Source organism: Molossus molossus, unplaced genomic scaffold (genome assembly GCF_014108415.1).
Source record: "Molossus molossus isolate mMolMol1 unplaced genomic scaffold, mMolMol1.p scaffold_m16_p_12, whole genome shotgun sequence".
In the NCBI taxonomy this organism is placed as follows: domain Eukaryota; kingdom Metazoa; phylum Chordata; class Mammalia; order Chiroptera; family Molossidae; genus Molossus; species Molossus molossus.
In genome coordinates, this window is record NW_023425347.1 from 8,415,310 (window position 1) to 8,442,151 (window position 26,842).

The 26,842-nt window shown below is 48.8% G+C and overlaps 1 protein-coding gene across 1 annotated transcript; it reads right to left on the minus strand.

Moving 5' to 3' along the window:
• Positions 1-457: 457 nt before the first annotated feature.
• Positions 458-26,842, minus strand: PXDC1 (PX domain containing 1). The gene is made up of 5 exons (XM_036256628.1): positions 26,587-26,842; positions 13,304-13,395; positions 11,964-12,081; positions 5,077-5,188; positions 458-1,630 (listed from the first exon to the last, which is right to left on the minus strand). The coding sequence occupies exons 1-5, from the start codon at positions 26,840-26,842 to the stop codon at positions 1,513-1,515; spliced, it is 696 nt and encodes a 231-aa protein (XP_036112521.1). The 3' UTR covers positions 458-1,512.

Consider the following 26,842-nt stretch of genomic DNA (forward strand, 5'->3'; position numbering starts at 1 on the left):
GAGTCTTGGTATGGACATGTTTTCACTTCTTTGGTGATTGTTTCTAACCTTTACTGCTAAGCAAGCAGCCCTATCCTTGGACATAACTGAATAATATCCCTCAAGAGAAAAAAGGCAATTGGTCAACCCCCATCCGCCAGCTAATAGCCTACTTGAAAGCAGGATGCATTAAACTGAGCACAGCTGGAAGGCAGAAGGGAAAATCCTGTATGTGCTGCTGAGTCACAGAAGAGGTTTCCTGTGGCTGCCAAAGAGGAACACTGAGAAGAAGAAAACCCTACAAAAACACACATCTTCCTCAGTGACGCTGAGGGTTTGGTTTCTACCCTCTCTCTGGCAGGGACTAAAAAGAGCCACACCTTTATACATAAACACTTTACATCCATAAAAGAAGAGTAATATATTTTATTTAATTAAAATAGATTTAAAAACAGATTGTGTAAAAGAATTAGGATTTTCAATAATTTACTATTATTTACATTAGCTAATGTTGGTCCTTAGTAGACACTGTGAGGAGATAAAGGAGTTATACACGTACAACCCAGCCCCTCCCCCAGAGCAAAGGGGAACAGGCAGCTGAGCGGGTGGCTTTCTTCTCATTTCCATCCTTTCATGTTACCATGGCAATTACATGGTTGAGACCTGGGAACCGGCAGGAGAGGCAAACCTCTGGTGCTCAGGGTGGTCAAGACGCTGTTACCCTGAAGAGATGCTGGCAGGCCAGGCAGGATTCTTTTCCTCTTGAGAAGAATCATTAACTCAGTCCCAGCTCAGATAAGCACCTGATGGTCAATGATTTCTCCGTCTCTATCCCCATTCACAATTCACCTTCTGTAAACACCCTCTATGGCTGACACAAAGCCAGCCCACAGTTTCCAGGTAAAAGATGAAAAACAAATGAAAGCCACACATCCTGCTTCCCAGGAAAATGTTGATTACTTAACGTGCCCTGTGTGTGTCATCCAGAACTTGGCAACACAACAAAACCTCACATGGATTGTTTTGTGCGCTTGTCATGCCCGGGATGGTGGGAGGGGAGGGGGCTGGCTGGCCGTGGGCCACTGAACCAAGAGGAAGGCTCTCCCCAGGAAGCAGGAACAGGAGAGGAGGAGCCCAGCAAGGCCCTGGGTGTTCCGCCCTTGCATTGTGATGTGTTGATGTGTTGCAGGCACTTGCGGCTCCTCCACATGCTGTGGGGAGCGAGTCCCAGGAATGCAGAAACAGGCTGGTGGTGTGCAGTGGAGAGAAGACCCTTTCATAGCAGCAGGCTTCGTGGACTCCCGGGATCTGTATCCTGGTTGTTGGAGATCTTGGGGTGGGCCCTAACCTCAGAAACCCCACTGCTCCACTTGCAAAACACCGGGCCTCATGGGTGTGGGCTGCCAAGTGGGGCCTGGCAGCAGAACCACACTTAGTCAACACAGGCATGGCGAGCTGTGGCCTGGAGTCAGCACAGTGAGCAGCAGCAGAACCAGCAGTTGAGGGCTGGAGAGGAGGGGGCCCCATGGAGACTCAGTCCAAAATGTCTGTCTCAAAGGGGACCAGGTGGTAATAGGACAGGTTGGTGTCATAAGCTGCTGGGTCATCGCCATCCTCCAGCTCTGAGGTAAACTCACTGCCATTCTCAAACCTGAAATGGGAAGGATAGAGGGAAGGGCTGAGACTGGCTCACTGAACCCAAGCTCCGCTGAAATGGAGAAAGCACAGAAAACCCATTGGCAGGAGGGCACTTGGGGACTGATGTCAAATAGTATGGAGGGCTTTCCCCTCCGCTCTTCCCCGCACACAGGCCATTGGCCAGTGGGCATGGCCTCTTCCATGCATGCTGAGGAAGTGTGGAAAGAACCATGTTATGAATGAGGTGAGATGGACCCTATTCTACAGACTGTCATGGCTCTGATTTTTACTGCCTTAGAGACTACTCTCTGTGTTCATTAAGCAGTAGTTATGGACGCTTCATTGATTCACAGAGTGATGACTTTTCTCAATCTAGGGACTGGTCTGTGTCAAGTTCTGGGGACACAGCAGTGAACACGGCAGACGAGGTCTGTCTTTGGGAACAGGAGCCTACCATGGTCGGGCCCTGTGCACTACAGCAAAAATTAGTGAGAAAAGCCACTGTGATCACAGGCTCGCAACCGAACTATATCTTCAGATAAGGCGCATACAGGTGGAGGGAGACTAGGAAGCAGGAGGAACCCAGGAAGGCACGGTGAGGTCAGTAAGGTCAGCGGTGAGAGAGCTCCTAGAGGAAAGCCTTCAACTGCAACCATTTCCCTGCCTGTGTAACCCAGACAAGGCCTCCTAAGCTAGAAAGAAAAACAGACTCCAGACTTTTGAAGAATGCGTAACAGAGGCGCATGAAGTACATTCTCCCCAGGAAGGGAGACGGAGATGCTTCTTGTGCTTTTTCCACCTTCCTCAACCAAAAATCAGCCCAAGCACAGCAGAGCCTGGCAGACATGGGCGGTAGCTCCTTCCTGCTGCTTAGTCTGTGACCAGCAGACACTTGTGTGAGCTCAGCTACACTCAGGAAACTTTGGAGAGACCAGGAAGGACACGAACTGACCAAACAACAGTAATGACTGTTTGACTTGGCTACTCTGGCTGGGGTGCTGCAGGGGGGTGCAGAGACTTGGGCCCCACCTTTGCATCAAGAGCACACAGTGCAGAATCCTGTCAGCTTCAGAAATGGGACTCCTAGGGAAGCATGCTTCCTCCGAGTCTAAGCTCATAAAAGTAGGAGACACAAGAGGCCACAGAGCTGGGTTCCCTGAACTGCACAGTGAGGGATGTGGAGGTTTGGGGAAGAACTCGAGGGCCCAGCTCCTCCTCCTGGCACCCTGCACTGGGAGCACCAACGATGCAAAAGGAGATGGAGCTGCGACAGGAAGACATGTGCAGCCTGGGGGTAGGGTGTCTCATGGAGATAAGCCACTTCTCCAGCTTTATTATAGGATAGTACATCTCTTCTCTCAAACCAGTACTGGAATGAAACCAAAAAGGGACTCTTGGGCGCAGGAGAGGGACAGGGCCACAGTGAGAGTCAAGATGCAGCCCTGCCCGACCAGCTTCCTACCCCCTGACTACACATGCCCTCAGGCCAGATGACCCTGAGGACTGAGGAGGAAAGGGGAAGCTGGAATGTTCAGGAAAATGAATCACCTTGGTCCTAGGCAGGCATGACAAATGCCTCTGATCCTAACCTATGAAGAGAGTTAGGGCCATCTCAGCAGTGAACTTCCCAGGAGCCTCAACCCCTCCAGCCAACCAGAGACCCAGTAGTCCCACTGACTCATCCCCATCAGGCACACCCACCACTCTCTGAGTGCAGTGGGATCTCTGGTCCTGGGTACTGGTATCTGCTGTCTCCCAAGACAGGTGGGGGCAACTTGCTTGGCTCCATGGCACAAGTCCTAACAAGCATGCCTGGCAGCACTGAATTCTCACAGCCCTGGGGCCAAAGGTCCCCCGTGAGTACCACTAAGGATGGCTGCAGCCAGGAGGTAAAATCTCCAGCTACTCAAATGCCATCCCTCTGTGACCCAACCTCAGAGCCACCACACACCTGACAGCTCTTTGGATGTGAAAACAGATTGCTCCCAAGAGACAGCAGCTCAACAGCTCAGCAGCTCAACCAAGTGCCCTAGCTCAGGTACCTGGAGAAACACCTGGCAAGCCCAGGGCAGGAATCCCTTCTAACTGCTCCCCGAGCCACTGGGAGGCAGATGTTTCTTTTGTTAAGTTTTCCTGGGATCGCAGAGGTTTTCCTTTGCTTTCTTTCCCTGCCAGCCAGGTACCTGGGCAGGTGGCCACATATTAAGGCAAGTCATATTGTCCATGCAAAGCTCCAGGCTAGCTGGGAAAGTCATGGCAAGGCATGCAAAAGGACAATATAATTTCAGAGAAAGGCCTTGCCAGCATACCCTTTTATACCAGTATTTTATGACATCACTGAGAAAGGTTCTTGTGCCATCTACCCGAGAAACATCTGAGAAACTAAGAAAGTGGGAACTGCTGGCTGGAGCCCATTCCATGAGGCTGAAAGGGCTTTGCCCACCCTGGGCTCAGTCACAGAGCAGGGGCCAACAAAGACAGCCTAGGGTCAGCCTGTCCTGAAGTCACCTAGCTCAGATACATGTCTCAGCATGTGTGTCTGTCCCAGTTTGTTTTTATTTTCAGTTGAGTGGATGAGCCTGGACCTGGGATGCCGAGAGGCCCCTCCACCCCATGGGCTGTGCTTCTCCTGTGCCTATAGGAAGATTCTGCACACCCAGGCATGTCACACTCATAACCTGAGAGGTTCAGCAGACACTGTGAGAGCACAGTGGTCCCACTTTGAAGATTAAGAGAAGCCAGGAGAGGTTAAATAATTTCCTGACACACAACAGAAGAGCCCTGGGCTTTGCCTTGACAGTCAACAGAAGCCAAGCTATGATGCCCCCTCAAGCTGCTGCCTGTCAGTTCCCAAGGAGATGGCCAGAAGCGCACGAAGGATAAAGGTGGCTGTGCCTCGAGGGGCCGCCAGGTGTCGGGCTTCCCTAGAGCACGTGTAGTAAAAGTTCTGTTATAAGAGAAAGGAAGAACAGGCAAGTGGTGTTTCTGGCTGTCCCGCCTTCACTAATCAGACTCATTCTTTCTCCCTTCAGAGCAGACCCAGCGGCCACCTGGGGGGCTGGAGAATTTCCAACCCTTCAATGTGAGGCCGATGTGCAAGTGACACTTTCCAGCCCAGGAGACCAGGCCCTGTGATCAAGGAGGCTGTGGCCCCTGTACCCCTCAAGGCCTAGCACAGGCCAGACCCTGAAGCCTGGACACTTCCGCTTGATGGCCTGTCACAGCCAGCCACTAGGGCAAAGGATCTGTGTTCCCACAAGGTTTATGAACCAAGGTCTTACATCCTCTAGAGGCAAACTCTTTAAATAAGTGTCCAAATACAGGCAGGATGGCTCAGTGTTTCTGGCCACATGTAGTTCCTGCCTGGGAGCTCCGCACGGCGGCAGCAAACGCAGCCCTGGCACTGGCTGGCTGCTCCAGGACCGCTTCTGTAAAACTGCGTTCAACCAGCGTACTTACAAATGCTCTGTCGGATCCACACCCAGGTGCTGCTCTTTTCCGTTAGGTATACTGTGGTCAATAACAATAGTTTCTGTATTTGCTAAACAAAATCCATTGGACCTCATGATTTCTGAAAATGAAAGCAATAGATAAACATTCAGGAGGGATCAGGTTTTGAAGTTTGGGGCTTATATTAATCTCAACATCGCCCTCTCCCTACTGCCCCATCTCCCCCACACTTTAGGAGAACACTGCACCCCGGGTTGCATGCGAGAGCCCATTCTGGAGTCCTGCCACAAGATTCAGGCTGATGCCAGCCTTCACAGAAGTCACATCTGCTGACCCTATGCAAGCCACGAGGCACCGCTCTCCCCCAGGAGGCGGCCTGGTCGTCTGAGCTCTCTCCCCAGATGCCCTTCCCCATGTGTTGAAACCTGGAGCAGAAGAGCACTGAGCTGGTCCAGGTCCATAGCACAGTGCCGGGGCCTCTGCAGGTTTCTAAGCTCCCACCTGACTGACAAAGGACAACACCATCGCTGCCCCGGGCTGCCATGAGAATCGAATGAGATCAGTGTGCATTTTAAACCAAATGGCAACTTCACTTTTTTACTTTAATTCTGCATATAAACTGACTTTTTAACAATGACAAACTTTGATAATTTAAACAGGCCCACAAAGAAAATGTTTTCATATGTCTACATTACTGTATGATGTTAGCTTTCTAAGGACACAGGTTTGGGTTGTTCTGCACTGGAAGAGGTGGGAACGGGGGTGCCTGAGGGCGTGGGAGCTGAACCAGCTCCGGCTGGGAGCTCGGCTGGGAGCTCGGAGACTGCAGCTCAGCCCAGCAATGAGCTCTGTGGTGTTGGGACTCAGTATCCTCAACTGGAAAATGTCTGGTGCATTCTCAAATTCAAAGGGTTATCCAAAGGATTATTATCCTCCCATTCAAGGCCTAACACAAGGAAACATGCAGCTCAAAAGAGCCCTTCCTCTCTCCTGGCGCGGCACGGGCAGCAAGGGTCCCCGGCTCACTGGGCATCTGCTGCTGCTGTTGTTTGGGAGGTTTATTTGTTTTCTTACATCTGACCATAACTTAAAATATTTTATTCCCATGTATGGATTTGTGCTTTTATAAGTAAAATTGTAACTCCATGTTTATTTTTAAATCTTTCTAGGTATCTGGTTTTCAGTTCTTTAAATTTCTCTCCAAATGAAAAGAATTAGGGAAACTACAGATAAATGAAGAAAGAAAAATAGCCCTGGCTGGTGTGGTTAAGCGGTTAGAGCACTGGCTCTCATACCAAAGAGTCATGGGTTTGATTCCTAGTCAAGGGCATGTACCTGGGTTGCAGGTAAGATCCCCAGTCCCAGTCAGGGTCGTGCAGGAGGTAACCAATCGATGTGTTTCTCTCACATTGATATTTCTGTATTTCTCTCTCCCTCTCTCTCTCTCTCTCTCTCTCTCCTCCACCCTCCCTCCCTCCCTCCCTTCCATTCTCTCTAAAAATCAATGAAAAAATATCCTTAAATAAGGATTAACAAAAAGAAAGAAAGCGAAAAATAGAAGATTTTTTCCTCACCCTGACAGCATTAAAATGACTATTCATCTATTAGATCTACCAAGGAATTAGTTGCTAAAAAAAACACTGTGTGGCCTTCTGGAGAAGTGACAACCCACATTTCACCGGTCTTCTGCAACACCAGCTCAGTTAGTCACACTCTGAGTGACATCGGTTGGAGCCCAGCAGAGCCTGCCTGCCTTTGCTGTACAAGAACCAGACAAAAGCCTGCAAGTCCTGAGAAGGACTAAAAACCAACAGAATGTCCAGGGCCAACCACATTCCTAGGTGTGAGAAGGTACAAGAAGATGTTTACCAGAGCCTGAGTGACTCTGAAGATGACTAAATCTTAACCAGAAAGACTAAGGTTCCCTCACCTCTCAATTTTAAACTTATGGGAACACTAATGAAAGCAATAAAAAAAAAAATTTCTTTAGCTGCTTTCATTAAGTCTGACTCAAATCTGTCTGTCTCAGGAAGCACAGTGATGTCAACACAGCTAGCAGGCAGCCCACACCTTTCTGCACCCCATGCCAAGGGGATTTGGAGGGAGAACCTTATGAATGAAAACAAATGTCACTGCATCAAAACATTTCGTAATGTATGAAGAAATACCTTACATAGGAACTTCTTAATATCTTTCCTAAATGTGAAACTTGGAGCTCTAGAAAATGGAATCCTTACCAGCCCCTGAAAACAGATGCGTAGAAAATCACTCCTCAGTTGCCCATGCTAAGCTTTTGTGCACAGAAATGTGGTTTAATTGTTTGCAAAGCTATCTGGGCCTTTGAGGAAACTTTTGTTCTGCTACCTATGCCTGGGGACCAGGTTACTTCTTACTCAGTTTCTTTATCTGTAAAATGGGAACAACAGTATTCACCCCAAAAGGCACAGGTGCACATTAAATGTGGTGGTATTTGTAAAGAGCCTAGTAAGTGCCCGGGGCTTTATAAATGGTAGTTATTACTACCATGGTTGCTAATGTCTTCATATCTGTTGTGTCATGCAAATGAAAAGAACCAGAAGCAATGTTATGATTCCAGAAAAATTATAGCATTTGAACCTATCTTCAAACATACTTAAAATGTGAATTTCTTAGAAGTCAGTTTAGTACCTATAACAAAAACAAAACAAAACAAAACAAAAACACTGGCCAATTTAATGACTGATTCCATGACATAGTTCATTCTCAAGCTAAATTTTTGCATTCATATTTTTTCACATAAGTTGAGTCCTGCTTTGCCATTTATTTTTCTTAACATTTCTGAGCTAGTTTTAGAATTACAAAAAGTCATGGAAGCAGTAGAGTTCTCACAATCCCTCACCAGCTTCTCTAATGTTAACATTTAGGTAACTATGGTCCAAATATTAAGCGAAGGAAATTAACATGGCACAATACTGTTAACTAAACATCTCCCTCCCTTGAGTTTCACCATTTTTTTTCACTTATGTCCCTGTTTTTGGTTCTAGGACCCTTGATGCATAAAGTTGTCTTAAGTCTCCTACAACCTCTGACAGTTGCTCAGTCTACTCTTATCTCTCATGACCGTGACACTTTTGAAGAGGACTGGTGAGTTATTTTACTGATGTCCCCGATCTGTCTGATATTTTTGTAAGTTCTGACTGCAGTGGTGTGTTCTGGGCAGGAGCCCTGCAGAGGAACACCGCCTTCTCCTGGGTGCATGCATCAGGGGTGGTATAATGTCAGCTGGCCTCACTCCTGGGACTTGGGCCTGGATCATCTGGATAAGGAGGTTTCTGCCAGTTTCTCCAAAGAAGGTTACTATCTTTCTCTTGGTAGTTAAGAAATATCTTTTGAGGAGATGCACTGGGACTCTGAAAATCCTGTTTCTCCTGAAACTTTCACTCCCCATAATCTTAGCATCTATCAATGGATCTTTTCTGCAACAATTACTATAGAGGAGTTTGCCTGGTAGTGATTTTTCTTCTCTTTTTAACTGCAGCCATGTTTTCAAATACCCCATATGCCAACAGTCCTTCAGTTCATTAATTCATATGTTCCTTTTTTTCTTAGATTTGATAAGCACTTACATTAAAATGAATGAAGAATGTTTAAGGTTGTATTGACCCAAAGCATCACCAGAGAGTCCACAGTATCTCCGGGCTGTCCTTGCTGTGGGCCCAGGACAAGGCTCGGTTCTTGCACCACGAGCATCTGGCGCCACCTAGTGGAGTCTGTGGCCACTGCACAGTCTGAACATGAGCAAGGAGGCTGCACATGCGGCTGGATGCATCTCGGTCAGGAATGTGAAGAGCAGCCTCTGATGGCCAGGAAGGCCAGGGAGGCCAGTGCCTGTCCCTGTGGCACCTCCTCCCTAAATGCCATGTCAATGGCATAAACAGGCATTATAAAATCTTTGGGGAGAGGAGGAGGAGGGGCTGGGTGAGTCGTGCAGCAAGCTGGGGCATCTTCATGAATGAATGGAATTTAGCAGGACAGGAGTGGACAGGGAGGGGCAGCCACAACACAAGCTAAGCCCAACCAGGAGAGGCTGAGGGTCTGCCGGAGACAGTGCTATAGCGAGTGACACACAAAAAAAGCCAGAGTCAGCCAGACTCTGAGGCCTGGAATGACTACGGGACTTGGGCTTTATTGTGAGCGTAAGGTTTTGAGAAAATTATTAAGCTCAGAAAGTCAGAGTTCTGGGATGACCACGTCCGTATCCAGGGTATACACCAGGGAAAGGGTGAGGCTCATAGGCATGTGGAAGTTCTCAGGGGTGCCAGACTCTCAAAGTCTGAGGCTCAGGGCCTAGGGGTCCTCAAATCCAGCAACACCTGCAATATGGGACTGAGACAGAATGACATGCCTTGCCCATGTGAGCATAGTCCTTACAGGGATGTCAGTGCTATTGCAAATACCATTTTCATTAAAAAGTATTTTTTAATTTATCATAGTTTGTTGTCTTAGTATATTCATCTCCTCATACAGTGAATAATGAGAGCACACCTTACATCTTTGGGAACACCCCTTCATATTTACACACCTACACACTAATTTATGTTAGGAGGACTTGCTCAGACACAGAGGCCATCTAGTCCAGAAGCAAAGAAGGGAAGGGTGTGAAGCTTCAAAAGGAGAATCCCCAGACTTGGTGCCCAATTGATTAGGGCAGGGGAAGAGGAGAAAACCCTTTTTAGTCAGAGACTCTTAGCCAGGAAGGGTTTAAGAGGCGCTCCCCTAGCCTGCCATCTCGTGCAGGGATTTCTTGGACATGCCTCCTACTTGAGGTTTTTGGGGACCAACCTGTAATAGAGGCTTACAAACTCCATTATTAGGCAGCCCCATTTATTTACAAAAAGTTCTGTACTGGCCCAAACTGGCAGCAGTTGCTTCCACCCACTGCTGTCTCCAGGGCAGAGCGTGCTGGCAGCCCCTGCCTTCCCAGACCTGCACACTGCGTCCCTGGTCTCACACGCAAGGCCTCTCTGAGGTTCATGTACAGTACAAGCTGAAACCTTTGTCTTAAACCCTCTCAAAAAGACACAGAGAACATATTCAAAACCTCGGTACGGGACTCGACAGCTGGCCCTGTTACACTTCATCTCTGTACTCTCAGCTCTGCAGGGTAAATGCGGCCACGTGCTTTCCCACTCACTCACAGGACAGAGACGGGAAATGCTCCGAGTTGTGCTCTGGGAGTTTCTGAAGCAGAGGCAACTCCACACAGCCCGAGTCCGTCCTTCTCACCCTCTGGGGGCCAACCTGAAGCACCTGCCCCTGTGGCATCTCCTCCCTAAATGCCATGTCAATGGCATAAGAAGACATTAAAAAATCCTCAGGGAGATTTCCGGCCCTGAAAGGATCGTGCTGCTCTGTGCTCTCCAGTTGGTTCAAAACAGAAAGAAATAAAGCAGAACAGAGACACCAGTGCCAGGACTCTTCCACTGTGTAATGAGGACAGGAGCTTGCCCCGCTCCAGGGACAGCATACAGAATCCAACATGCTGACAGGGTCCTGGAGCCCTCTCTGAGTCTGCAAGCCTAGAGCCCACAGGCATCTACTAGGATAAATGACAGCCATTTTCACTCCGCTGTAAAGGAGGGCTCCTGAGCACCCCACCTCCACCCCGCTCTTCTAAGAATACAAGAAGCTACCATGTGTCGATATCAAAGGTAGCAGACAGACAAACCCAGGCTTAACACCCATCCTGCTTGCACACAGTCATATCTAGAAGTACCTTTTCCATTCCAGGTTCCCAGAACTTTCCTGCTCTGTCCGCCTCACCAGCAGACAATTAGGACTCTCATCCCTGCTGTGGCATAGAACTCAGTCAGGACACTTTTCTACCAAAGACATCATCCCAATTTGTCTTCCTCTGTCTCCCCATCATCATGACCACCAATTTCTTCTTAGGAGCTGGCTCTGGGCTCTTCTCCCCTCTCACCTACTGACTCTTTCTCAATGAACTTCCTTCTGAGTCCTGCTCCTCCATCCTTTCTCTTCTTTCCTGCCTCCTCCACTCAGAAATAGAATGCTGGACACAGAATCCCTCCTTCCTATCGATCAAGATGTCTGGCGGGCTCTCACGTTTAGCTGAGCTGCAGCTCCCCTTACAACTGACTACCTTCCCTCCCTTTCCACCCAGCAAACACCTGCAAGACTTCACTCAAATGCTACCTCTTAGGCCAAAACAAGTTGATTGCCTGTTGCCTGGGGAAGCCCAGTACCTGAGACTCCCAGGAAAGAGCTCTTTTCCCTCAGCAGCCTTCACCAAAGCAATACCGCAAAAACAACAGTGTTCTAATGACCCGTGCAACCCAGCTCTTAGAAAGCTCCCAAAAAGGGTGAAGTCCAGGCTTTCCCTTCGCTTCCACCTGACCCCCCAGGTGAGCTGCGCAGCCACTCTGCTCAGTTGACGATTTGCTCTTACTGCTGCTGACCTTGTTTCTTTACTTAATTGTTTAGTTAATTTATCAATGCTAACTAAACAATGTGTTCCCCTTTGGCCGTGGCTGCTCTAAACTAAAAACAAATTCAATGCTATATTATGTGAACTATTTATTTTAGCAGGCTAGACTACCGATTCCAGAAGTTTGCTTCAAAAATGCCTTGTTGATGTTTTCATTATTACACCATTTCTTAGGCTCCACTTTATGTGCCAAATAACCCCCTTAGGAATTACAGAGTGAACTCTAGATCAGAAAGCAGTTTCATGAAGATCTGGTAATAGCCTCTCACCCATTGTTGTCCTCGTTGTGTTGAACTGTTTTTCTGCAGCCCAAGGATGAAAATTGTGTCCCACTATGCAGGCACCGCTCTCAAAAGGCTTCTAGAAAATCACAGCAGCTTTCTCCCCAGGCCTTCCCTGTAGCTCTTACCTGATATTTTCACGGGACTTTGAAAGCTGGGTTGAATTTTATGTACACTGTCATTTTTTAACACCTGGTCCAGAGGAGATCTTTCAAAGAAGGTGAGCACAACTTCTGACCTAGAATACTGGGAAGAAATTGTTAATTACCAGAAGTTAGTTCTCCTCCAGGTGGCCCTGTCTGATGCTACTGCCCAAGTTGTTCCGATAGCCTGCAGGACTGAGCACACTGAAGGGGCTGCGATCAGTGAACTTCTCATTTATTTCTGGCCCTACGTAGCTGAAATGCAAGGCCTCGGGGACAGGCAGGACAGGTGATAGAAATAATCGCTACTTTTTCTGAGTGCCCATTACGTAGCTGCATTTCCCCACATCTCCCTTCGCTTTACAATAAACTGAGTGCCTCGACTCTCCCCACCCACAGAGGGAATGAAAGCTTGCAGGAGTGAGGTGGTCACCTGACTCATCCTGGTTCTTCATCACCGCTGCCCAGAAAGCCTGCCAACTGTATTTAAAGGCCAACTGCCACCCCGGCCGGTTTGGCACAGTGGTTAGAGTGTCGGCCCACAGACCAAAGAGTCGTGGGTTCGATTCTGGTCAAGGGCACGTACTTTGGTTGTGGTTCGGGCCCTGGACCTGGTCCGAGCAGGAGGCAACCAATTGGTATCTCTCTCTCACATGGATGTCTCTCTTCCTCCCTTCCTCCCTCCCACTCTATCTGAAGATAAATGGAAAAATATCCTTGGGTGAGAATTAAAAAACAAACGAAAAAAATGACCGACAACCAATGTCAGTGCTAAAAGTTCCTTGGGCCCAGCCAGCGTGGCTCAGTGGACTGAGCATCATCCCAGGGACTGAGACGTTCCTGTTCAATTCCCAGTCAGGGCACATGCTCAGGTTTGGGGCTTGATCCCCAGTAGGGGGTGTGCAAGAGGCTGCTGATCCATGTTTCTCACATCGATGTTTCTCTCTCTCTCTCTCTAAAATATAAATAAAAACATATATTTTTTTAAAAGTCCCTTGGGCTCCCACACACCCTCTTCTCAAATACCCTCAGCAAGGCCAGGAGGCTTCTGCACGGAAGCAAGAGAGCAAAGACCACCGTAGTAGAGGGGCAAGTCCCTTCCTAGTCACCTCCTTGGCCCCTCACTTCCACTTTCCCAGGGAGGAAAAAAATGGAGCCACTGGAGCTCACAGAAGTTTTTCTTTCCCCTGGTTCTTTCCACCGACCTCCCTACGGCCTGATACTTCCAGGGAGGGGCAAGCAGCCAAGGGAGCAAGCAGGCCAGTGGTTTGGAAGCTGGCAGGACATGCTGATCTCCCACCCAGCCCCGACCCGACTGCACTTACTTTACACGGCATGCTTATGACGGTCTTCAGCAACTTCTCCACCTCATTAAGCCTGGTCTCTATATCGTGGGCATCCTTTATGGCGACCAGTCCTACAGTTGAGAAAGGAAGGCATGCCTAGAGTCAGAAAAACAGATCAGGAAATGTGCCCCTACATCAAATACAAATAACAGGCCTCCCATGATGAGGATGCCTCCCCCAGTGTCATCGTGCATGAGAGGTGTCCGAGGACATCTGCACAGCCTCATTCATGTATGTACAGCACCACCCTGAAAGCCCTGCTCAACACCTTGTGTTAAGTTTCAAAGACCCAAGGAACAATCTGTGTGTGTGCTGAGGTGACACTGCCCATCCAGCAGAAGTCTGGCAGGCTGGGGGCAGTGAATGAGGGGGGCAGACAGGCATAAGCCACAGACAGACCATCCAAGGACCCTCTGAGCCGGCCAGTGGGGGACAGTGACATAAACACCCTGGGCTCCACCAGAGGTTGGCGGGGACCACTCACTGCTGCCAGCGTGGTGGCTGCACTAGGGGAGGTTGCCCAGGACACACCCACCGCCAACGAATAGCAGAAGGAAGGACTTGCTCTGTGGCCACAGCTGACCTGACCACAGGGCCCATCTAAATGGAGCCCATATTTAGACAAGTCATTTAAATGCTAGTTTTGGAAGGATAAAAATCAGATTTCCACTCAGAGAAAACCAATGTGGCATGACTCACAGCACTTTTCAGGAATCTAAGTGCCTATCCTTGTTAGTGACCAGAAGTCCTGAGCAGCTATAGGAAGCGCAGTACGGAGATTCGGGGTGTGTTTCTGTCTCCCTGTGAGCAGAGAGGAACACAAACGTGCTCATTCCAGTTTCTGTACACTGGCTTCCTGGGGACGGGGAACTTTAAATTCCCAAGGAAACCTACCTCCTTCCTGTATTTCCTACAACCTAGGATGACTGTGTCTGTGAGCTCTGAACAAACCACACAGCCTGAAATCCCAGGACCATTATGAGTTACTGACTCTAAGTTCTTTAGAAGTTCTGGTTTCATTTGGTTTTCACAGGAGAAAGGGTGATTCTTTTTTTTTTGTAAGGCAACTCATTGACTCAGTCTACATAAGTGATAAAAATTTTTAAACTACATGACTGAAATTAAGAATCCCACAACATATGGTCCTTGGGAACCAGGAGCACCTCCAGACAGAGTGAAGGCATTTCTGAAAGCCTGGCCTACAGCAGGAGGATCCTCCACAATGTCAGCTCAAATCAAGGCCGGGAATCGTTCTGTTGAATCCTTAAAGCACAGGCCCCTTTGGGTGCGGGGATCCTGCTTGACCCTGCCCCCACCCTCCTCAGCCATACAGGCCCAGGTGGCAAGCCGTACAGGGAGCAGGAATCCCAGAGGCAAGAGGGTGGGTCCTGGCTTGACCACTGGGAAACCCCGGGACTTCTATCCACACAGCCCATGCACACCCAGCACAATGCCCCAGCCATCACTAGAGAAAGGGACTGGGCCGCCCTCCCTCTTCTCCAGGTTGCCTGGCCCCAGCACACCACCCTGCATGTTGGGGGAAGCAGGAAGGAGAAGGAAGAAAATACCAGAGTGCCAGATTTTCAGGGTGCTTGTTCTCCAGGCCCTGATCTCTGAATTCCTTGGAATAGAATTTCAAACACAAACACACATGCTTTGCACCAAAACGCTTTGATCTTCTGCTTGCTACAGGGAAGTCTACAAAGGGAAATGGGGCCAATGCAGAATCCTCTGAAAGTTGTTTTGAAAGAGAAGACAGTTATGTAAATCATCCCCACAAAGTGCTTCATTATTCCAAAATGAGCAAAACTATTATTGGACTTCAGCTTTTATTACAGCTGGACTAGTCTTCATTAGTCGAGTTCATGACACTAGTACTTTATGTTCTGTAGGCACATCTGTAGGAAGATTAGCCTCTTGAATGGTGAAGGCACACAGCATATCTACACCCATTTCACAGGTTGTAAAGCACAAGTTAATAATCTTAAGTCAGTACAGAGGTTTATAATTCTTGTATTTTGGGTTTAACAATATAAATTTCATTACATCTTTAATTTAATTGATGGTCAACCTAGGGTTGGGTTAATAACCTTCCAGCGTAATATTTCATCTGATAAGTACATTCTGCTCTATATTAATCTTCTTTTAAGGTGGCCAGGTTTAGCAAATAAAACACAGGACACCTATTTATTTATTTATTTTTGTTAATCTTCACCCAAGGATATTTTTCCACTGATTTTTAGAGAGAGTGGAAAGGAGGGAGGGAGGGGGAAGAGAGATAGAAACATCCATGTGAGAGAGACACATCAGTTGGTTGCCTCCCGCACACACCAGAACTGGGGCAAGGGATTGAACTTGCAACCTGGGAACATGCCCTTGACCAGAAATCGAACCCAAGACCCTTCAGTGCATGGGCCGACATTCTAACCACTGAGCCCCACCGGCTAGGGCCAGGATGCCTACTTAAATTTGTATTGCAGATAAAAAATAAATAATGCAATAGGATGGATAGACTTCTACTAAAAAATTATTCATTGTTTACCTAAAATTCAACCTTAACTGTATTTTATCTGGCGACGCTATCTTCTTGGTGACCCATTTTCTAGAATGAACTAGAGAAAGGCAAGAAGTAGGTAGACAGGCCTCTGGAAACAGTCTCAGTGTCTTAACTCAGTGCAGACCCTCTTTGTTCTGACCCCAGACCACCTTACTGGTCCTGTGTGTGCCCCATGCCCTCACACCCCAAGGAACAAGTCCATTCTACCCAAATACAACCCCCCACCCTCACGAAGCACTGCCTGTTGCTAGGCTAACCATTCCACTGAATTTCCCCCACCTCCAGGCTCCTGTATGAGCAAATCCCACACATCCCTTATAGGGAGGTGTGGGGAACACGCCCTCTGCAAAGCCTTCCACATGTCAGAGGTTGGGAGATTTGGTCTGCCTCTGGGCTCCCAGAGAACTCTCTCCTGACCTCTGCAGAATTCACTCTGTACTGTACCCGCTCCTTTACCTATGGGGCTCCCCAAGTTCTCCAGGTGAACCTGAGGGTAGGAGGTACCTTTGGATCATCATACTTTTATCAGCACAGGGCCTGACACATGCAGGGGATTCAATGTGTGTTGGCTGTTTGTTGACTTAATCCAGTTGCCTAAAGAGCACAGAAGTATTAGTTATCTCCTGTGTGCACTCCACTTCGTTTGTGAGGTATTAACCTAGCTCACACTTCTCTGCATCACACTCAGCTGGGCCCCAGCCAGAACCAACCAGCCAACTGGCTCTAGGTCACTGGCATCACGAGAGAGGGCCCGAGGAGGGCAAAGTGGCATTAAGTCATCAGCCATCCTGGTTTGATTTTATCTGGGGAAGTCTGCAGACCATACTGCTTCCTTCCACCTGTCTCCCTGTTTCTGAATGGGAGCCAAATGGTACTCTTGGGGAATGGAAAGTCTTCAAAACAAAAGTAGGCTGAGGAATTAAAATGGGGAAAGGAAGATGCTGGAATCCCTCCCTGCAAGAATACGACGACAGATGATTAGTTTTGAAGCTCTGGGCTTTTAAGTTGTGGCACTTTTTAAAATCATTTACTCCCCCATCATGGCTTCCTGGGTGACAGTCAGGCGGGTGATCTGGGTCAGCTTTCTTAAGGTGCTGTCCTCCTTTCTCCAAGAAAACCCATGCCCGTGAATGACAAGGAGCACTGGCCTCTCTCCCTGGAGGGGCCTCAGCTGATTAAAGGCAGATTCATGAAGTGATGGACTCAGTCGAACTTACTGAAACCCACCTACCAGCAGCAGACCAGGGTGACTGGCCTGCAGCGCCACCACCAGAGCTCGGAGCACCGCGATGGGCAGCACAGCCCACAGGGCTGGCCCGCAGCAGGCTGCCTCGCACCAGCAGAGCCCCAAACACCCCAGATGAGAGCAGAGGAAGTCACCACTCTCCAAGTGGCTTCCAACAGCCTGGCCCTCTGAAAACTCCAACGTCCACCTACCTTTCTCCTCCCCTGGACCCTGAAAATCACCCTAATTTGACTTGTGTTTCCCATTAAATGATAGGAACATTAAATATGTTAGGAAAATATTTTTGAAAAGATAAACAAACCCCATTCTGCTCTCTAGTGCCACAGTTCAGAAATGGAATAAATCTTCACTTTTAAATTTCCAATTGTTCCATGCTCACTGGGGTTCCTTCCTTCAGGTTTCTCGATTTACCAAGGGGGAAAACCTTACAGATCTGCTGGTGACACCCAACATTATTGCAAATTGACCACGACACAGCTCTGAAAAGTGAAGCTGTGAGCAGCACCCACATTTGGGACATTGCATTACTTTTCAGGGGCAGATTACAGGAACTGAGTCAGAGAAGTACTGCCACTCGAGACAAACTAATTACGAACATCCGAGTGGGTTGCATTCTAGCCTATCTGTCGTCTTTTTTATCTGATCTATTGTATTATTCCTTTCTGACTCAAGAGCTTTGGAATTTAATGGCTGGTGCAGCTTTTTCAAATATCAACTGTTTACAGTAAATAACAGTTGTAAACCTTATTTTGAAAAAAGTATGCTTAAATACAATAATTTCATATTATCTAAAATTTGGGGTTTTATATTCCAAATATTTTTGATAAAATGAGAATTTTATGGGGATCTTGTTTGACTCGGTTTTGCTATATGAGATCGTTATAATAAATATTGCAGGCGGGAAAATGGTTGTGAATTTGCAGTTGAACAGAAAATCTCACCTCTTGGTTATGAGATTGTGGTTCTAGAACTGGCCAGCAGGTGGTGATAGCACTCTGTGGAAGCCATGGAATTTAGTCCAGGGAGGACAGGGATAATCCACTACCAGCCACATTTAGATCCTTCTTTCAGAAGTTGACTCAGTAGACTTCATAGCACCCGGAATTTTTTTTAATTTCTGATAAAAACATGATCACTAATATAACCTCAATTTTTAAGATTTCACTCTACACAATTCGTGTTGTGAAAATTGTACCCAGATTTAGCCCCAAACAATTAAGAACTTGAAACCAAAAGATTGGTAACACAATTATATATTTCACTGTACCAATTTTACATACATGTGAGGGCTAAAGTCAGCCTAGAGCAGCCAGGGTGCCCTTTCCTTCTGAACTAGTCTAGCCTTGGAAACGGAGAACACAGACGTGTTTCTGTCAGTTCCACGATTAGCTTCTTTAGGCAACACGAACACCTGATTTATTCTCGAAACCCAGACTGAACACGCTGACATCAGCACAAAGATCTATTAGCAACAGCACAGAAACAATTCAGTTTCCTGATCTCAGAAACCCGGGTCCAAAGTCCCATTTTTTTCAGGGAGTGGAGGCTTTGAGCAGAACACCTCGGGAGACAGTCCCAAGTTACCCCGGAGGACAGACTCGGGAGACCGGAACCTAACCTGAGTGTCTTCTGCTGCTATAATTCTGGAAATAAAGACAGAAGGCTTCTCGGGTCTATTCAGAAGGAAGATCATCCTTCCCAAAGCTCATGAAGGAGTGCCTGTCCATTGCTCAAAGAACACAAGTCTCTCAAGAGGAGACCCCACAATAGAGCTCTAGGAAAATTTTCTGTGAAGTGATTTTTCAAATCAAGTCAAATAATAAATTACATTTACAGAGTTCGTCTTCCATGGCACAAACGTATCCATCCACACACTGTACAGAGAAGCAGACCATGTGAATGACGTGAGGAACACAGGGTCATCTTGCGCACCTAAGAGATACATATTCTTTAAAGGTTGAACATAATACACATTTTAGAAACAAAATATTTTAAATTTTCTAGGACAACTTTCTAGGCTTACTTCCTAAGAACCTGTTTTCTAAATAGGTAGGTAGCCAACATTCAAGAAATGGAGTCTAAGAAATTATGAGCTGGAGTACATAACCAAGTGGTTCTATTCTTTGCACACGTATGCATCCCAATGAAGTCCTAACTCGCCGGGACCCACGGCCACCCCACTCTATGCGATCTCAATCTCCTGGGCTCCCATTTGTGAGGTGTTGTGCAATGTTTAAGAAAGGAGAGAAAGCCTGTCTGCCCCTAGCTGCCACCGGCCACACACAGGTGGTGGCCAGCCGGTTCACCCTCTCCTGCAGGCTGCCCTTGCTCAGTGATGTGCGCACCCAACTGTAAGAGTTGGGAATGCTGCTCAATGTCAAGTTCTCTGCATCTTTCCAACAATAAGAAACAGAGCAGAGACCATAGCGGGAGGAGACAGAAGAGGAAGAGACAAAATAGCACTTTCTGAGGACCTAAGAAGGAGGTGAGAGATGTTCTTCCTTCCTCTGCATCTTCCTACAACTGTGAGATGGTCCCTTGAGTGAATGTTATTTTATCCTGTAAGAAAATATGTTTCACTTAAAAGTACTGATCTTTTCTGTGTCTTTCCCTTAATCCTTCCTTCTCTAGGCCGCTTCAGCATTCTCCCACTAAAAGCAGAATTCCCTTACTAAGCATGTTTAAGAAGTCATTCACTTAGCCAGCTGGTCTTAAAACATGAAAGGTATCTAGGGAATGCCACACCATTCTAGACTCTCATAACAGGAAGCCCTGATCAGCCCTCATCCCAAACTACTGCCTATCCTCCTGCTCCATGCCAGGCAACCCATAAAGTGTGGGAGGTACTGTGGCCAAAAAGCTGGGCAGGACCCTGCCTCCCCACCCAGTGCCTTTATGCTGGCCAGGAGGACGGATGTGAAATGAACACTGAGTGCGATGTCACCTGGGAGGCTAGAAAGACACACAGCAAGAGACCCACCCTCTCAGGTTAAGAGGCCTAAAGAAAGGGGGCGAAGGAGGGAGAAGAACAGGGTGTGGGATCTGGAAGTATGGAGGCCCTAAGGAGGCCCAGGCGGCTTGGGCAGGTGTAGGGAGGGCCGGGACAAGCAGCGCCTCACACACCACATGAAGGGGTTTGCCTATGGGAGCAAAGGGCAGCTGTGGCCTCCCATGCAGGCTCTGACCTAATGAACTCTGCCCACCTGGCGATTTTATTTCTTGTGATAACACATACACCAGCCTTGGGTATTCCACAGTCTTCTGCCCTCATGAAACTACCCCCCTGGAGCAGTCCCTGGACGTGACCCACATCAGGCACAAAATTCCAGTCTCTGCCCCAGCAAAGCCACAGGCCTGGTCCATAGGGACCCCACTGAGATGATGGAGGGGAACCCTGTGTGAGTAATGTCTTTTGCCTAGGCAGGTGCAAACCGCATCCTTGCCTCCTCAGGACAGGAGGATAGAGGGCCACACCTAGAGAGGGCGATGTCAGGAGCAGTGAGCTGGGCTCTGGCACCCACACTCCCTGTCTGGATGACTGCCCTTATCCTGACTGTCCACAATGCAGAAATACCTTCCACCTTTGGGAGAAGTGGTTATGATAAGAGACACAAAGGGCAGAAGCTCTAGGGTCACGTGGTCCTGAGTCCAAAGCCAACCATTCTCACGTGTCCAGCGTGGTGCTGAGTATTCCATGAAGATCACTGCTTTCCTGCTCATGGCAGCCCTGCCATGCTAACATCATTATTGTTATTTTATCAATCAGAGACCCAGGCCCCTAGGAACTAAACAACTTGCCTGAATCACCGGGCAAGACAAGGCCAGAATCTGAATCCTTACCTGTCTGGTTCCAAAGCCTGTGCTTGCAGTCACTTCCCCTGAGCCCCTCCCACTGTGACCTATGACCTCAATCTGTTTGGGGCCTCCATTTTCTCACTGGGGATGCAGGGCAGGTGTCTGGTGGGATTAAGGAGAGGTAATTACATGTTCATTCCTGCCCTCCTCCCTCTGTCCTGCTGAAGCTCAGTGTATTCTCCAACTGATTACAAGTCCTATGAGCAAAGGGTCATTACGGTATTTTGTTTTTAAAATGAAAATGAAGTAAAACTTCCAGTGTAAGTGAGCAAAGAAATATATGATTATGTCCACCTCATGACTCCATCTAGGGTTTGGGATGAGACGGAAGGTGGACTGGAGGTGTATGTTTGGAGAGTGGCATCTCAGCACGTGGGTGTATTCCAACAGGACACCTGTGCTGCCATCACTGCAGGGAGGCCGTGGCTGGCCCAGAAGAGAATGGAAAGCCCACTCTTTGCCTCCACTTTCCCTGCCCCTTCCATGAAGGAAAGGATTCCAATCACAGGGCCCTAGGGGGGTTTTCAGTTCTGGCACAAGGAGACTATCTTTTTAGTGGTAACAACCAAAAGTGACCAGTGGATGCTGACCGTGACCCAAGAAAGGAAAAGTGAACAAAAACACCAATAAAAACTGGATTCCAGTGGGCAGGCAGTGCCAACCACTGACAACAACGTACTGTCCCTTTTACTGTCTCCACTGCCGAGCCCAGGAGCTCCGCAGGACGCCCTGCCTGGAGAATCGGTGCCAGGTGGGTAACATGCACACTGGGCTCTTAACTCACTACCGGCCTCTCCTCAGTCTCCCGAATCCCATGTACATTATGTAACTCCAAGCTGAGCTTCAAACAGAAGTGGCAGACTGATCAAATGCCTACTGTTTTATTAGCTTTGCCTGGCACGATCACCTGGCACCGGCTCTCTGAATTCTCCCTTATCTGGACTGTGCACAATGCAGAAATATCTTTCACCTTTTGGAAATGTGTTTATTAAAAAAGACAGCAGAGAAATGTGAAGCCTACACTTGTTTTAAGAAGGGAAGGGGACCCATGTCCCTGGGGGCCATCCTGAGGGCAGCCAGGATGCTACAGTGGGTTCATGGTACTGTCTGATGGAGAAGCAGAATCAAGTTTCTCCTTTGAAATCTGGTGGAAAGTACCATGCTGGCTCCTCCTCCAGCTGAGAGGTGAGCTCAGGTCACCTGGGGCCTGGCCCATGGCACAGTGAGCTCCGATGGGATGAGATCTCAGGACTGTGAACCAAACTCAGCCACATGGCCACTTTCAGAGAAAGGACTGGATACCAACAGCACTAGGACAAGGAAATCAGAACGAAGTCTGGGCAGCAGCAGGGTGTGGACTTGGGAAAGAAAGATAAAACAGAGGGAGGAAAGAGAAAGAGCAGGCTACATGAAGGTGGACAGCCCAGCACCGGACTGGATGTTGCCCATGCTGCCCTGGGAAAGCACCTAGCCCAGAAGCACTACATGTGGAAGAGATTCAAAATTGATCTGTGAATCAGAAAGGATACCCCCAAACCCCCGGAAGTGAAAACTGCCCATTAGGAGAGGCAGGATACGCTAAGGCAGTGGTTCTCAACCTTCCTAATGCCGTGACCCCTTAATACAGTTCTTCATGTTGTGGTGACCCCCAACCATAAAATTATTTTCATTGCTACTTCATACTGTAATTTTGCTACTGTTATGTCTTAGGTGACCCCTGAGAAAGGGTCGTTTGACCCCCAAAGGGGTCGCGACCCACAGGTTGAGAACCGCTGCCTAAGGTGAAGCTGTGCATGCAGGTGGGACTGAGTCCCGGGTGAGGGGCAGGCCCACCAAAGCACACATCAGGCTGGGCAGAGATGGTCTCTGTTCTGATCTGCTGCCCGGGACCCATGCAGCCTCTGCACTTTCTGCAGCCACTCAGAGAGTAACCTCAGAGACTGCAGTTCGTCCCCTCCATCAGGTGGCATTCTCCCAGATGGTTTGAGCGTAGGTCAGAATTTTTCTCCTCTCTGTCCACATAAGAATGAGTGGCCAGGCTCAGTGCCTGGGAGCAGAGCACACATCTTCCTTGAGCTGTCGGGGTGGTGGGAGGTTGGTGGGTATATCCTGATAATATCCTAAATACCTTAACTCCCATCTCTCAGATCTCAAATCTAAGAATAGACAGTCTACAGGTACACGTAAGATTGTCTTCAGGGATAAAGGTGAACAGAGACATGTGCACTAGCACCACACAGGCTCTCGATGAGGGGCCTTATCTGGAGAAAATGCTGAAATGCTGCACTCAAAGCTGGAGTCCTACACCATTTCTCAGACTGCAAGCTTTGCTGTGAACCTGACACTCCTTACATCCCACATTTTGTTTCTCAGTAAATGCTGTGCCTCTTACAGACACATCGGTGTCTGGCCATGTCTCACACCTGCTCTGCTACGCCTGGCACAATGTCCCAGCAGCTCTCGCCAGCCTCCCTTCTCTCAGCGCAGCAGCTGGAGTGCGTGTCAGATCTAGTCACTCTTCTGCGCAAAGTTCTCCATCTCTGAATAAGAGCCCAAATCTGAGTCTGATCTGCCCTCTCCCTACCTCCCTGACTATCTCCTGCTACACTCTCCACTCCAGCCACAATGGCCCGCTCACTACTGAAAGTCATCAGGCACATTCAGGCCTCAGGTCCTTCGCAGTTGCTCTTACTTCTGCCTGGAATGCTCTTTCTTCCCCAGGTGGTGATGTGGCTTGGCTCCCTCCCTTCCATCAGGTCATTACTCAAAGGTCACTTCCTCTGAGACCTTTTGGACTACCCTACCTTCCCTGCCTTCACAAGCGAGAGCTCCTTTACTTGCTTACTTTTTTTCCCTTCTGAACATGTATCACTATCTAACATACTTTTCACTTATCTTGTTTACTACTAGGTTTCTCCCAACCAGAATATAAGAATCACGAGAGCAGGGCTTTTTGTCTGTTTTGTTCACTACCATGTCCCTAGCACCTAGGATGATACCTGGTACGTGAAAATGAGGTGGACTCTTTTTTACATTACTGTGATGTATTTTACTTAGAAAATGATTTCCCTTAACTTAAAAATACCTGAGAAAGGGAAAGTATGTCCCTTAGGATTATACAACAATATTCAGATGGTGCTTGGGGAGGGACCAGCTTGCCTCCACGCAGAGAATCAAAGACAAGAATTAAGGTCACCCCTCCTCTGTCCCAGGGGGTGCCGAGCAAGCTCTTGCAGGAATCCAGCCAAAGTTTCCAACAGTTTCATTGTGGGCTGTTATAAAGTCTTTTATACCCAGCCATGGCCCTCATCCTCACCACCTCCACTGACCCTACCACCACAACTACTACCATGTCTAATACCTAGTTTGAATCCCCTCCCTGCTTCAGATAGTACCTATCATTGAAAGTACCTATCATATCCTTTCTGAGTCTTCTTTTCTCCCAGGTAATCAATCTCTTCCTGAACCTTTCTTCACTTGTAGGTGGTCCACTCTTCAGAGGCACTGTGTGTCTACACCTCAGGAACCTAGAACTGACCCAGCACAACTCAAATGACCACAGAAAGGACAGAGCTAGGGGCATGTACAGGGTGGGTCAAGTGCCTCACACTCACCTCCCTTCTGCTCCAGGTAAATCTTCTTCCTACCTAGTCCCAGGGTAGCCAAAGCCACAAACCCTCCTCCCCTCCCACCATCTACAAGCCTCACCAGAAGCAGCAGATACAGAGGGGAACAATAACAAATAGCATTAATGCAGGGCTCACTACTGCTAGCCACTCCACTCTCCATTTTAATCCTCACATACAAAAAAGTAAGCAATAGCCCAGGTAGGTTTGGCACAGCGGTTAGAGCGTCAGCCTGTGGACCAAGGAGTGTCGGGTTTGATTCCAGCCAATGGCAAGTATCCTGGTTGCGGTTCATCCTCTGCCCTGGTCAGGGTTGGGTGGGAGGCAACTAGTCCATGTGTCTCTCTCACATCTATGTTTCTCTTTCTCTGTCTCCTTCCCTCCTTTCCTCCCTCCATTCCACTCTATCTGAAGATAAATGGAAAAATATCCTCAGGTGAGGATTTAAAAAAAAGTAAGCAACAGGTACTATGTTACAGAGGAGGAGCTAAGCTGGGCCACCTGACCAGAGTGAGACCTGGAGGGCAGAGGGGAAGGCAGGAGCTTTGGAAGCTCTCAGGGGTTCCAATTTGTTTACGGTCCACCTTGTTCCAGAAAGGATGAAAGTCATTGAATAAACTGCTGTTCCTTCAACTAAGCTTCCCTGATTTGTTCATTCATTTAAATTTTAAAATATAATAATATACACACCCAAATAGCAAACCCAAGGAAAACTGTTGCTACGCTTAAAATAATCCTGAACTATCTCCAGAATGTCTATAAATGTGAGAATCTGGGGAGCAAAGAGAAGCCGGAAAGGCAAGCTGTCTCACTCAGGCCCTCAAACTTGCTGGCTTTGGAAATCTTTCCAAAATGATGTGTCTGCCAGAGGATGCGTCATGGGAACTGAGCTAACGTCCATATAATTCACACTCTGGTGTGGGGGCAATACCAGAAGATAAGTAGAGGTTATCTTAAGACCTCAGGCAGACCAGCAGCTAAGGAGACTTGTCCCACCCATCCTTAGCTTAGAGGACTGCAGAAAGGAAGGCTTCTGGGTGTCACCCAGCTGGAGGTGGTCACCCAGTGGGGATAAGGGAAGTGGGGCTGCTTAGAGCCCAGACAGACCTCCCTTGGCCCCTCCCCCGCCATCTCAACTTTAGCCTTTCTAGCCCTTCCTCCCTTCCAATCTCCTCCCTGCCTGTCCTCCAAAGGGCGGCCTGTGGGATGGGCGTTAGCCAGGCAGTAGGAAATGGGAAGCCACAGCAGTTCTCTGAAAACTCCAGTCCCCAGGAGGGAGGAGGCTGACAGTTAATCAAATCCGAATGTGGACCCACCCCTGGGGTGGGGACCCGAGCTTTCCTCTACAGCTGCCGGTGGGGCTGCCCCTCCCCAGCAGTGACAGAAGAAGGCTGCGTGGCACTAAGCACTCATGCTCTTCTGTCAGCCAAGAAGTCAAGAGGCGCGGCCCCTTCCAGGGGAGGAGTCTGAGGGGCGGCTGCCAGACACGAAGCGACCCCCAACTGGACAGTGTCCTTAGCTCTTCCTGTATGTTTCCTTAGGCCCCTACTGCAGCCCTCTGGGCGGAAGGGTGGTCGCAGCCGGCCCTCCCGAGAGTGGGGAGGGAGAGGACTGTTAGTGCGGCGCAGGAACTGAGACTGAGCGGCCTAGGGGCCATCCCTACACTGGCTGCCCCACTAGTACTGGTCAGTGACTCGTCCTAGGTGACGGTCAGGGCACCCATCCTGGGAAGGCTTCGGGGTTCCATGAGCCCACTCCCTGTTCTCTTACCTCTGGCGCCTGGGCGCCGTTCATCTGGGGGCGGAGGATCGAAGTGTCCCCTGTCCCGTGCCCGGGACGGAAGGAAAAGCCGCAGTCTTAGTTTAAGTAACTTCCCTTTGCCTTCCCCTCCCTTTAACGCACTTTAAAACGACCTCACAACCAAGTCTCCCCTATCCGAAGGGCCCCGGCCCCTCCCCGGAGCCCGAGGCCCCCGCACCTTGGCGCAGCGGCGCGCGCGACAGCTCCGGCCGGTCCTCGGGGAATGCGTCCCGGAGACGCTGCCACAGGCGGCCCAGGTCGGCGAAGCTGCGGTGCAAGTAGAGGACGCTGCGGTCCGACCACTCCGTGCGGATCTCGAAGAACTCCTCCTCGTCCCCACGCCGGCTGACGATGAGCCTGCGGATGCCGTTCACCCAGCAGCCGCGCACAAACATGTTCACGAGCGAGGTGCCCTCAAACACCGCCGAGGCCAT